Below are 13,809 nucleotides of genomic sequence, written 5' to 3' on the forward strand. Positions count from 1 at the left end.
GGACTGACTGACCCACCAGCCATAGAGACACACAAAGCCTAGACCAAGTACAATCTAAACCAAAGCAACCGAAGCAAGATATACGCTTTTTATTATAGGATAAACTATCACGATGATATTAGCTCTAAATGATACGCAGAATTGTATTTACTAACATTACCCATAAAATAGTTATAGAAACGCTCTGGGTAGGGTATAAGGGCATAGGGTAAGTCAATCTAGATGGGTCAGTCACGATTACACTGTCCCATTTCGGTGGTTCAATCAGCGTCATGCAACCCGGACAGGTGCATAAACAATGAAAGGCTTTTAGCGGACACCCTCCCACATCCAATCCAGTCCGGACCCAGCCATTCTATTCGCACGCAGCCACTAATGACCCACGCATCGATCCCCGTGCTGGGGGTGTGTGGGATTTGTCCTTAGTTTAGTCCTTCAGGCAAACTGACACGAGCCAGAGCCGTCTGCCTCTGGTCAGTATTTTGAATTTACCATTGTGGACCATTGACTGTGGCCTGGACCGGGGCCAGCAATGTTTCTGAAACGAAAATGCCGCAAGAGAAACACGTCCACGAGACGACACGGCGGCAACGAGCCCTCGAGACACTGGTCATCTTTCGTCGCAGTCTCATCTATCAGACGAAGGAGTTTTTCCAGAATTCAACGCTCCACGGCGTGCGCTACATAGCCGAGACGGGGCGTCCCATTGGTGAGAAGTTCATGTGGTTTTGCTTCACCTCAATTGGTGCTGTCACCGCCTTGGTCATCATCATGAGTCTGTGGGAGAAGTTCCAAACGAATCCAACCATCACCGGCCTGGACACGGACTTTCACAACCAAAATGTTGTCTTTCCCACCACAGTTGTGTGCCCAGAGGCAGCCTTCGATCATGAGAAATCCTATGCAGCGGTCTACAAAAGTTTGGCGTGAGTAATCATATTTTAATTGCGAGACAGCCAACAGCCCATAAATGTGTGCCACAACAGCAACTATGATGATGCACGCGCCCAAATGTTTGCACCATTCTTGGAGCTGCTCACATCGCTTAATTTTGGTAATATTCGCGACGCCAAGCTGCTGTCAGAGTCCATACCCAAGGATCAGCTGGAGGAGCACACTGTCAGGCAGTGGGCATTCGAGGGTCACATCAGCTGCGAGAATACCTTTGTGTCGTGCAAGTATCGCGACGAGGACATACCCTGCTGTGATCACTTTGAGCCCATCTATACGGAGCATGGCTTCTGCTATGCCTTCAACAGTCGCTTCAAGTCCACAGCCGGCGAGGAGTAAGTTCCAGTTCCAGTTCCAGTTTACTTTCTATCCATCTGATGTTCCTTTGATAATTTGTGTGTATTTTAGCATAAAGACGGGAGCACCGCACGATCTGTACGAGACGGACAAAAAGTGGGCGCTCTTCTTTGTGCCCAACAGCACCTCTAGGGTAGGGTGGGGGGAGCCAGAGGATAAAGGATTGATTAATCAACAATTTCATTGACAGATTTTCATCTTTTCGAACGAAGAGTACTTTGGCTCCGACTTCAATGCACAGATCGACTGGTCGGAGAGCCAGCTGGTGGAGGTGCGTATCTCCAAGAAGAACACCTACACCACAGACGATGCCCGTCAGCTATCCATTGGGCAGCGCAAGTGCATCTTCAGCGATGAGGTGAAGCTGAACTACTTCCCGGAGGCCTACACCTTCTCCTCCTGCATGAAGCAGTGCCGCATGAACAAGGCCATCAAGCTCTGCAAATGCAATCCGCCCTTCTACAAGCCCATAAGTGTGCACCAAAATCCATTCATAGTTGCAGCCGTAATAGGTCTTTCCTTTCCTTTCCTTGCAGACAACGTACCCATGTGCATGGTCAAGGATTTTGATTGCCTCGATGAGTTCAAGGTGAACATAACCAACATTAAGGACTGTCTGCAGTGCGAGCTTAGCTGCTCCAAGACGGTGTTCAACATTGATAAACTCATCAAAATGTTAGCTGCTCACTTGTGGAGGATTCTACTATGAAATCTAATGATCCACCCTCTCTCTCTCTCTCTCTCTCCCAGTGTGGATCGACCCGAGAGCACGGGTGTGCTGGTGGAGTTCCTCACTTGGCCCATTATTCGCTACAAGCGTGAAGTACTCTTCGGCTGGGTGGATCTGCTTGTGTCCTTTGGCGGCATTGCCAGTCTCTTTCTTGGCTTCTCGCTGCTTTCTGGCGTTGAGATTATTTATTATTTTACGCTGCGCGCCTGCTGCATGGTCTACAAGAATCGCGTAAGTTTCCCTCGAGTTTCCTTCTGCTCCTTCGCTCTGTCTCTGATGCACTCTGCTTCTCTGTGTGTGTTACAGCAAGAGCTGTATGAGATCGAGGAGCGTATTCGCAAGGAGCCACCTCCATTGATTGATCTCCAGCTGAGGCTTAAGTCGCACTCAACACTGAGGGTTGGCGCCGCCCCCTCGTCGGCAGTGTTGCTGGTGAAGCCTGCCGCGGGAGAGGCTGGTGGCGGAGTCCAGCGAAAACATGAAAAGGTTGCTGACAAAACTGCAATAAGTACAAATGTTTGGTTTTAATTATGTGCTTTTCCTCCGTTGATTTTAGAACTTTTATAATCACACAAAAAAAATATATCGCACGCCTAAAGTATTGCCCGATCATGGGTATGGATCCAATACGATGAAATCATGGAAAGACTCCGATCAGGCACAGTATATGCCTTGAGTTACGAGAACAGTAAACAGATAATAGTAAAAGAATTGTATTCTTTAAATAACAGAAGGGAATTAGAAGTCCCAATGGAAAGTGAATTTTAATAAGAGTTTTTTTTTTGCCTTTACCTAAATATATCATATGAAAAGTAAATCAAATCAAATTAACCAACCTACCAATAAAGCACACAAATAATTAACGCAATAATTAACACACATGTATAAATGTTTGTGTGTTTAGCTAAAAAAAACATTGAAATTGTTTCAGCTGCCAGAGTAATGTTGCTATGGCGATGGATTTTTCTCCCAATTAAACTTCAGTCTTCAGTGTTGCATACTTAGCGGCGGAGTTCAGTGCACTGTGGACGCTGTGCCACCCTGCAAGCCCAGCCCGCAGAACCCAACCACAGTGAGCCAACCCAAGCCCCAAGCTCCAAGCCCTCCGCCCCCACCAGCCAAATTCCCCGGCATTCAGCCACAGTTGAGCAAAAGCGAAAAGCATTTTTCAGTAAACATCGTTGCCGGCTCATTGTTAATTCCCCAGCCATCACCATGCTGTAGAAAGAGATGCAGCACAGAGAGGCAGACCAGAGAAAGAGACGGAGAGACAAAGAGAGTAAAAGAGTAAGAGAGTAAGAGAGAGAGAGAGAGAGTAACGGCTGCCAACAGGTGGAGGGAGTGTGCGGGTGGGTGGCGGCGGTTGTAGTTGTAATTGCAGTTGTAAGCCGCGTAGTACGAGCAGAGATGTCTGGCAGGAGGCAAAGCAGTGGGAAAGCAAAAGCCAAAGCAGAGCAAGCAGAGCGGTGCGGTGCGGTGCGGTGCGGTGAGGTTGGGAGAGGTGATTCTACACTGGCATTCAACTCAACCCAACACCCGCCCCCTCTCTTGGCATTTTGCATATTTCTGTGAATGAAACCGCCGGATAGTTTGTTAAAGGTAGCGGCAGCGAATTCTTTGTTGAGGGGCGGGCGCGGCCACTCACAGGGATTAAGATGCAGCGATCGCTCCACGCGACCAGCGGATGTGGGGCGGGACGGGGATTAGCAACTAGCAAGCCAACTCTGACTTTAAATGCAAACGCGAAAAATGGAAGCAAAACACCGAACGAAAAACCAAAAGAAAGGAAACCCAAACAAAAAGTAAAAACAATTACGGCCTGTTAACGGGAATGTTGACGATGCAAACACACACGCCCTCAACGCCCACACACGGCAAGCCCTCAACACATACACACACACACGCGTGAATGTATATTTATGTACATAAATTTAGAAAAGTTAATTGAAACAAGAGAGAAAAAGGAGGGCAAGAGAATGCTTTTGGGCTACACAGGATTTGAATACCCTTGCAGAACTTACTATCTGGATATACGCGTAGTGCTACGTAGTGTACGGAATACAAATTACAAGTTCTCATGCTCATATTTTATTAAATTCGTAAAATTCCTATACAAATATTATCCAAGAAATGTGCTTTAGGACTGTCACCAAAACTTAACCAAACTCTAAAAAATCTTTTGCAGAGCAGAAGCTAGAATATTCTCGTCAGGGACTGCGATAAAACCCGGCAAATCATTTAATTCAAATTAAGCATCAAATCGAAGAGCGATTAATAATAATAATAATAATAATCTGCTTTTAGTTTAGCTGAAAGTAAGTACGCAAAAGGTGGCTAAAATTTGAAGCTAGTTCATGATGCATACCGAAATATTTTGTAAGGAAATATCACACAAAGTTGGATGGAATTTGCTCTTGTCTTTCCATCGTTTCATGATGTGGCCAGCGTGTAGAGTGCCTTTTTTGATGAACTGTGCTGTGTGGACTCTCCATTCTACCGCATTCCGCAGTCCACATTCGGTTCTGTGTACTTAGTCACAGAACCAGAGAAGCCACCAATCAGCTTTGACGGCTTGTGCCGATGTGTATTTGCTTTTCAATTTGCATTTTTAAAATGGCCCATAAAAGTGTTATAAAGTCTTAATGATGTTGACCAAAACTCAGTTGATTGGATTCGAAAACTTGCAAAAGAAAAACCATTTCAAACAGGTAACTAATTGAAATTTTAAGCTGCCTAAAGTGAGGAGATTACTATTGCAAATAGTACACAAGAAAAAAAGAAAAAATCATCTTGGGTTTCCCATAGATCGTAGCATTAGTGTACCTTAGAATGAACTGGTGGTACCCGCTAGTTGTAATGGACCAACAGCGAGGCCAAAAGCAAATGAACTTGTGACTTGCGGCAAGGACAATGCGGCAGAAGGCGGCTGCTGCGGCGCTAGTTTTTCACGCGGATACGCAATGTGCCACAGGCGGAACCGGATGCGGTCTGACTTGGGACAACAAAAATTAAAAAATTAATGCATGGGCCGAAGCAGAACATGAACAACAACAGCATGGAGCAAAATGGCGGCAAACAAATGAGCAGCAGCAGCAAAAGCCGCAAAAAGGGGGCGTACTGGGCTTACTGTGGGAATGGCCTGACAGGCAGCTTAATTAAGATTGCAAGGATAATGTAGAAATTAAGACACAAAATACCCGAAGAAGAATGAGCAAAGTTTTCAAGTCGCGTAAACTTTTCCGCCTCAGACTCTCCATCCGCACTCCGATGTCGCTGGCTCTGAGCAGAAGGATTTTTCTAGAATTTGTTCCGAGCAGGAGCAGGAGCAGCAGCAGCAGCCAAGACCACAAAACATTCGATGAATTTATTGAATTAAATCTTTCAAGCGCAATGCACAAGTATTTTTGTGCCGTACCGAATATCAGCAGCAAAAGAGGGATGCCAGGACCTACATATTCCATTTCCCTTTGTTGCAGATGACAGAGTGGCAAGTGCTTTGCTTCCGGTGGGGCACTTTGATTGCATTCGACTCCCCCGTTCGCCGCCCACACCCACACCCACACCCGAAGTAAATCCCGTTCTGCACTTCCTCCACATACAACATTGTCTTTTTGGCTGTGACCCGCACTGAAAGTTGAGTCCTGCAACATAAACATAAACTAAATGCAATGCCAAAAACAAGAAAGGAAGACCAGCTCCAGGTTTACCGGAACCTTTGATACCCTCGCAGATTAATTGTTCCGGTGGGATATAAAAATGTAAAGCCAATAGCCAATAGCTATAGCAGATCGGGGGTTTACATTACTCTTACATATTTACATTATATTTTACATTCATTTTTTATTTGTATTTAGCTCGCTGAAACTTTCCATCAATCCTTTGTGTGCCTAATTCTGATCCATTTCTGGATATCCTCTCTCTTTGGCAGGGTATAAGAAACAAAAGTCAAGAGTCGTCCACTCGAGTGTCCAACTGTTTGCTCTGTCTCTCGCCTGCGCCTGCCTCTCGCTCTCTCTCTGTCCCGTCCCTGGAAGTTTGTGTGTGTGTGCGTGTCTGTGCTTGTTGATGCGTGTGCATGTGATCTGTTTGCTGCGATTAGAAAATGATTTACACCTCTGGCAGAAGCGTCGAGCCAGAGAAGTAGACAGAAAGAGAGTAGGAGAGTAACGAAGGAGGGAAGGGGAAGGCCTGGGCGATGACTTGGCACTGGACTGTGAGGACTGGTCCTCGGTCTGGACAGCAGACTAAGAAGGTGCTGCAGCTACAGCTGCAGTGTGCACAGAGTAGCCGAATGGCCACTGCCGAGCGGCAGCCACTGCATTCTCGTTCTATGCAATTACACATTTTACTATTATTAACGTTAATGTCGCCCCTGGGATGATGGCACTAACGCCTGCTCCCGGCTCCACATAAAAGGCGCTTATTAATAAGAAATTGCAATAAACTACAAGACATCCCACCGCACACTCTCCTACCCCCCCTCTCACAAAGCACACACACTCCTTTTGGGGCGATGCACAGAATATTCTACTTCTGTGCAAGGTGCGGGTCACCATGGGCAGCCTCTCTCAACCGCATTCCCTCTCTCTCTTTAGTACTTCCCTCACTAAGGTAACCGTACCTTGTGGTAGTGTGCACCCTGGCACAGGCACGCTGGCGCTTAGGCATATGTAAGCAACAGCTGGTGGAGAGAGCCACTCCTCGTGGAGAGAAGCTGCCGAAACAGCTGGCAGAAGAAAGTCACCCGCTGCTACTGTTGCTGCTGCTGGCGAAGTCTTCCCCTGCAACCACTTCAGGCGCTGCACCATCTCCTTGCTGGATTAAAAGTAAATCAAGCTGCCGACGTCGACGCTCCACATATTTTATTAAGCTGGAAACCAGTAATAAAGTATGAACCTCACTGCCAGCTGCAGCCCGCTCTCACACACCATCGCACGGAAAGAGAGTAGAGTGTTGCACTCTCTCAGTCACGTTACATTCGCCCGCTCGCTGCACAGTGGGAGATGCAGAAGCAAAAGTTGAGTTGCTGCTGTAACATGATCTGCGTTATGCAAATTCAATTTGCTTGACCAAATTGTCTAATAGCAAATAACGGATTAAAAACATATTAATGGATTTACGTTAGTACGTTGATTACTTTAGTTAGTAGTACCTCAGTTATTTGCACAAAACAAAGTTATTTATACAATGCAATTCATTTAATTTATTTCTCCAATCTGCACTTGATCCAAGAATAAGTAATAAATTATGTGGGTACGATTAGCCTTGACATGATTCCACCTGGCTTAACAACAAGCTATTATTTTGACAGATTGAACATTTCACCCACTGTGCATTGGCTGTGATGGGGTTGCAGTTGGTTGTAACGTAATGTTGGCACATCTCTGCTGCGCTCTGCTCTGGTCCGGTCCCATGCTAGAACCTGCACGCGCAAAAATGCTAAAAGTGCAGTGACGCATTCAATGGGAATCGGGGAAATGGGCGCCATCAAATACAATTTTACTACGAGTACGTGCAAAGTAGAAGGGTTCTTAGGCAAATGCATCGTTAAGGTTCTTACTCTGATTTTCCTTGCTAGCGATCCGCACCTGTCTCCCTTTCGCTCTCCCAAAATGTGTGCCTAATGCCGGTTTAAATTTTATAATATGTTGCGTATACGTAACAGGCCGAAACTCTCTCTCCTACCGCTCTGCTGATGTTTGCTGAAGAGAGATGAACGCGCGCGTCGCTAGCTAGTCTGGTTCGACGAGCTGACGGACTGCCTGCTGCTGCCTGATGCCTCCTCCTGTAAGCGCTGTTCATGTTGTTTGTTTGTTTGTTCGCTCTTTCGTTTGTTTGTCAGACTCAGCCTCAGCCTCAGCTTGCTGCTTGTTCTTGTTCCTTCTGCACACAAACATTCATGCACAAACGCATAGGAAGGCACTGAGGGAAAAAGTGCTAGAAAGTGTCACAATTACAGAAGAAGAAATCAGAAAAGCTTGTAGAAATAATTTTTGAAAATTTCAATCAACTTTATAATCCAATACAATCGTTATGTAGCTGATGAAGATAAGATACGATATGGAAAGATATGAACTTTGCTCACAGATTCTACACAAATTCAATATACACTCTCATACATAAGATCTTACGGTTAAAGCTTCTAAGTACAGCCTATGTCTCCGGTTCTTATTAATTGCAAATTATAAAACTAACCAACGATGTACATATATTTCTCTCAGTGCATGCATGAGCCGCAGTTGCATGCAGCCGCAGTTTGTGCTGGTGCTGGTGCTGGTGCTGGTTCTGGTGCTGCCTGGCATCGCTGGTTTCGCCTCTGCCAGTTGAATTTGTGTGCTGGTCGCGTGAGGACGTATCTTGTCCGACGCCGCATGAATGCGAGAAAGCCGAATCAAAGTTGTGCTGCACAGTCCCACGTTCGTTTCGTTTTGGTTTCGCTCGCGCTCGCGCTCGCGCTCGCGCTTCGTTTTCGATTTCGGTTCGCGCTCTGTTGAGGAGTTTGCAGAGCCAGGCTTAGAGCCAACCGACCTGAGCCCGAACCGGCGCTGGTTCTTCGTGTCGGCCGATCTTCGGGGCGACAAACAAAAAAGAAAAACAACTAAAGAGTGAATGTTCTTTCCAGTTCTGCAACAGCAACAGCCACAGCCACAGCAATAGCCACAACAACACAGCAGCAGCAGCAACAACAAAAAGTGAAATATTACATTTTAATTTTGTGCCTACCACCCAACTCCCACCCAGCCATAGCCCCGCAGTACCCTTGGGAGCAAATGCATTTTCAGTTTCTCTCTCCAAATCCGAATCCGAATACGAATCCCCGCATCCGTATCTGTGTCCGCGTGTGTGTGTGTGTTGTGTGTGCATGCGGTTCTTTTTTTCCTGATTTTTGTTTTAGTGCCAAAAACTAGTTTCAAGTTAATTGAATTTTTTTTTTTTTCGTATTTTTCATTTGTATTTTCGGTCCATTCCTGCACGCTGCAGAGAGAGAGATAGAGCGAGAGAGAGAGAGACGCCACGCAGAGGCAGTGGCAAGAGCCCAGAGCAGAAGCTAATTTGCACAAAATGCTGTTTGATCGTCGCAACGTCGGAACGTGTCCGGCCCAGAGAGCGCAGTTGCAGCAGAGTGACTTAATGTAAGTGCACTACCAATTTCCTGGGTGGCAGCGGGGTACACTTTTCTGCGGGTTGGGGGGGTGGGCGGAGGCATCCACAGGACGTGCGGTCACGTGGCAGCTGGCACGCCACGCGCGCTGCAATGCAATTCCACAAAATTGGGGCATGTCACCGCAAACTATCAAAACCGAAAGCCAAAAAAAAAAAAAAATCACCGAAAAACCAACAAGAAATCCCCTTAAAAATACTCCCAAAAAATGTTCAACTAAAGTTTTTGGCTTTTGTGCCTAAAATACTCGTGAAGGAGTACCACGTACCCTGTGACGGGTGTGTGACTGGCAGAAGGAAATCCTTTAAACTAAAAGAGATATTGAAATCTACGAGTAGTCAAATACAGAGCTACGATCATCCACGAAATGTGTGAATAATGATACGGGAAGATTCCTAAGCGACATTAATCATACAAATTTATTACACTCAAAATAGCACTCGAAATTCTGTCTTTCTCTGTGAAATGTCGTAATTTTTAATCACATAACTTCTTTTTTAATATATATATATATATTTTTTTTTGTGGCATGCTTCCTCTCTTGCATCCTGGCTTCGCTCCTTTTGAGTGTTGTCATAGAATAATAACTGTCAGAATAGTGAATCCTCGTTGCCTGCTGGCACTTCTGTGTTTGTGTTTCTAGCGAGCAGCTTGTCCTACGACCATATAAATAGCCAAGGGAGTCCTACTGTCTATATGTAACTATATAATTATGTATGTAAGTATATACATACTGTATATTAACAATAACTTGACTCTGACCGCGCGCGGTGGCGCCACTCTTTTGTCTGTGTTGGCTTGCAATTGGCCCAATGTACGTCGCGACTCCACTGTCTGTCAGCGGTGTGGTGTGTCCTTTTGTCTAATCTCCTGGCCATTAGGGCAGCCAGAATGCAATGTGTCTGTCACAATACAGAATGGATGCCTTCTAATTAAGACGGAGGAATTTCTGTACTGTGCAGTACTCTTAAGCGAATAAGCAAAAGAAAACACACAATGCACAGACAGTGCGGCAGGCTTTGGGGCGTTGTCCGTTGAGCATAGAGAGAGCACTTCGAGGGCATTCTAGTTGGGATTAGAGTAATCTGAAGTGACATCGACCGATAAGTGCGCTCAATCGATATCAATAGCCAGGGCCTCTCGCTAACATTACTTCTCGCTATTAATCTCTTCTCGCTATCAACACGCTCGCTGAATAAGGTTAGATCTACAGAAAGGATAAACCTCTCACCATTTTTATGTCACACAAACTTCATTCGTGCGACTTTCCACTTATGACAGGCCTAGAGCTTACCATAATCCACAGTAAGAGATGGAGAGTAGGAAAGTAAGTTTGTATCGCTTGTATCAACCAACAAATCAGAGCCACTCGTTGTCAGAAGAAAAGTTTCCACTTTCTCAGTTTGTGCAGTGCAGTAGTCTGTAGTCCTGAAATCCTGAAGCAGGTCAACACACACTTAACCTTTCAATTAGCAAACGAGCCTCAAGACTTTTAATTAGTTTACGTTTGACTTTTTTGCGCCAGAAGGCTGGAGGCGACAAGCGAGAGTGGCAGCCTCTGATTGCCCCACAAAGCGATCGATCATCAAAGGATTCAGCCGCCGAAGCTAAAGCTAAAGCTGAAGCTGAAGCCACAGCCGACGCCGACACCCGCTACCACGCACAAAAACAACACAAACAGCCACACAAAAAAGAGTCCAGTCCAGTGTTACAGAGCGAATCGGGGATATAACAACAACAACAACAACAGAAAAAAGGCGGCTAAAATGCAAATGCTAAACCGTCGAAATGTTTTGGCAGCCAGCAGTGGCACTAAGGAGGAGCAGAAGGAGGCGGCGACACACACTGGAGTTTGTTAGTGGCCGCCAACGCCGTCAAAGTCAACGTCAATGTCGTCCATTGTCGTCTCCTGTAATCATGCGGCATGTGGCATATGGAAAAGGCGAAGGAGGAGGACTGGCTGCCACAGCAAGGGGGCAAGGCGAAGAGCAGAAACGTAGAGGACCCAACAGCAGCTGGGTTAAAAAACAAAGAAATTGTTCGCCCTAAATCGGCCCGAATCTTCAAGTACTCTGCACTTAGTTGTCTTTCCTCTGTGGAATATCCAACAAAATTTTGTTGTTTAGTTTATTTGTACAGCTAGAGCCTCGTGAGGAATTTACTATTATGTTTTCTCGCTTCTCGCTTCTCGCTATCATATCTTCTCGGTATTATGTCATCAAAGATTTTTCGTCTTACCAGACACTTTCCATGGTTACCAAAACGATCTTACAAGTTCAAGTTCCTTTCGTTAGAGTATAAAAAGGCTTGGCACTTGGTTTCTGTTTACTGGATCTTCTGGCATTTGGTGTCAGTTCTTGTTACCAAAAAAAAAGAAAAAAACCGACAAGAAACCGCAAAAAAAAGTCCGGAGTTTGATTTCACTTATTAAGCAAAGTAATTCTCGTTTAAACGAAAGGTGCAGAAGGATGATAGGGATGGGGATGGGCTGATGGGGCCGATGGCCAAGTGCTACTGGCCAACAAAAGCTGACCATTTTGCAGTGCGGTGCCAGTGCCAGTGCCAGTGCCAGTGGTAGTGCCAGTGCCTTTTTATTTTGGCCACAAGTTCTAGTTAGTACGGGGCGTGGAGCGAGTTCATAGAGCCAAAAAACCGGTCTTGGAAAGTCGTCTAAATGTTTCTCTCTTGGCTGTTCAACCTTTTTATCCCAGTCGCAGTCGCAGTCGCAGTCCAAGTCCCCATCCAAGTCCGAGTCCAAGACGGAGTCCAAGACGGAGTCAATGTCGATGCTGAAGTCTCCCCAAAGTGTCTGTCTGTGTCTGTGTATCTTCTTCTAGCTTTTGATACATATGTGTGTACGTGTGTGTGTATGTGTGTGGGTATTCATTCCCAGTGGAATGTGTTAAAGTGTCTAAAGCTGTTTGGCCTCCCTTCCCACCAACAAGCCTCCAGAGCCCCTTGTGCTGCTGCTGCTGCTGCTGCTGCCGCTGCTGTCCTGCTGCCCACCAAATCACCAAATAGAAAATGCTGAAGAAGAAAACGCTGCTTCCAGACGCTGGAGCACCCATAAATGCGCACATAGTTCGACTAAAGGATGCCCTCTACTCCATACAGATTTTGACAAGGCAAGGTACTTAGGGCTTTAGTCTTCAATAAATACCAGGCAATGAGAGCTGATGCCGAGTAGAACTAATAGCGAGAAGATATGACATCGAGTAGAGCTGTTAACGAGTATTGATAGAACCGAGAAGACAGTTTGTTAATCGCCTTCAAAATTGTAACCATAAATACGGATAAGAAAAGCTCTTTGAATTCTTTAAAATACAGGGCATCAATTGGATATCGATACACCCACATCATCTCCACTGCATTTGCACGTATCCCAATTCATATCCGACAGCATTTTCCCCTCGCTTTCTCTCTCCTCTGACTCTATATCGTATATACCATCGAATCGTATGATAGTTACGATACTTTCGGTCTTTGATTTGAGTGAATCCTCCTGTGGCTCTCTCTCTGCCAGCTAATTGCCTGGGCATGAAGTCGCTTCAGCTTCATGGCCCCAAAACGAAAATTAATTTTGCCAAAAACACAACAAAAATCTACGAGTTATATGGGAAAGAAAATTTAACTAAATTGAGTTTGAAGCTGCTTCCTGGCAGCTCTTTGGCAATGGCAACGGCCCTTTAGCTCCATCCCCCTCCCAGCCCCCTGTGCGCGCCAGCCCGTCCAACAGGCATCGTCCGGCGTTTGGTCTTTGGGCTTGTTTGATGATGACATAGTATTTGCCCAAGTTAATGGGAAAATGAGAAATGAGTTAGCCTCAACGTTGCATACAGTGCATAACGAAACTATAAGTACAGGCACAACTTTGAGTGCCACAAATTTATACTCTGTGGAAATGCAGCAGCGGATTGGCTTTCAAACGAGGAAAACCAATTTTTACTCGCTGTAAACTCCACTCGCCAACGCCGCCACTCGCTAAACTCAAAAACTTTGGCCATAAATGTCAATTTCATTGCCTAAGCTCTCTTGCAGTTATGGAGACGCACTGTATGGTCCTATAACCCTTTCCTTAGCCTGATCTTCCCCATCCTTCTTGGCCATGGACGTCGTCGTCGTCTTCGTCGTCGTCGTCGCCATCGTCGTTGGTCCTCCCTCTTGTAAATGAACGGGTTCTAATGGAGTTTTTAAATAAGTAATCATTTGTTGTTGCTGCCTGCTTGTGGCAGTGACAGGAATCAGGAATTTCATCAGCGGCCTCGTCCAGCTGAAAGGCAAAAGGCAATCGCTTAACGGCGAAACCCCCCGCCCCGAAAGTCTAAACAAACAGCGACTCAAGGGACCCCGAAAACTCTCTCTCAATCGGCATAGAATGCCACAAGTTTCGTGGGATAATAATTGAGGGGCAGCATTAATCGGTTACGAAGCGGGGGATACCCTCTAAATGCTGCATTAATGTTCTCATTATTTTTGTTAAAATTTTCACACATTGTTTATGGGTTCTTGAATACCCAAATATATAATCCTCATTGATGGATATTATCTTCTATTCCCAAAAAACTGACCCCCCTGTGGCACCACACCCCAGACGGCATACCAGACCGCA

At 45.7% G+C, this 13,809-nt stretch overlaps 1 protein-coding gene across 2 annotated transcripts; it reads left to right on the forward strand.

Moving 5' to 3' along the window:
• The first annotated feature begins 549 nt into the window (after positions 1 to 549).
• Positions 550 to 2,714, forward strand: LOC117581478 (sodium channel protein Nach). Of its 2 annotated transcripts, XM_034268719.1 has the most exons (8): positions 550 to 926; positions 987 to 1,286; positions 1,360 to 1,441; positions 1,499 to 1,781; positions 1,845 to 1,983; positions 2,059 to 2,269; positions 2,345 to 2,524; positions 2,595 to 2,714. In XM_034268719.1, the coding sequence occupies exons 1-8, from the start codon at positions 550 to 552 to the stop codon at positions 2,712 to 2,714; spliced, it is 1,692 nt and encodes a 563-aa protein (XP_034124610.1). The 2 variants fall into 2 exon arrangements, with proteins under 2 accessions (XP_034124610.1, XP_034124609.1); XM_034268718.1 differs by having other exon boundaries at positions 1,499 to 1,983.
• Positions 2,715 to 13,809: the final 11,095 nt, after the last annotated feature.

Source organism: Drosophila guanche, unplaced genomic scaffold (genome assembly GCF_900245975.1).
Source record: "Drosophila guanche unplaced genomic scaffold, DGUA_6, whole genome shotgun sequence".
NCBI classification, from domain to species: Eukaryota; Metazoa; Arthropoda; class Insecta; order Diptera; family Drosophilidae; genus Drosophila; species Drosophila guanche.

Coding starts and splice junctions, on each gene's coding strand:
- LOC117581478 (XM_034268718.1), top strand. CDS start 550: ATGCCGCAAGAGAAACACGTCCACGAGACGACACGGCGGCAACGAGCC. Junction 927..986: donor GCGGTCTACAAAAGTTTGGC/GTGAGTAATCAT, acceptor GTGCCACAACAG/CAACTATGATGATGCACGCG. Junction 2,525..2,594: donor TCCAGCGAAAACATGAAAAG/GTTGCTGACAAA, acceptor CGTTGATTTTAG/AACTTTTATAATCACACAAA.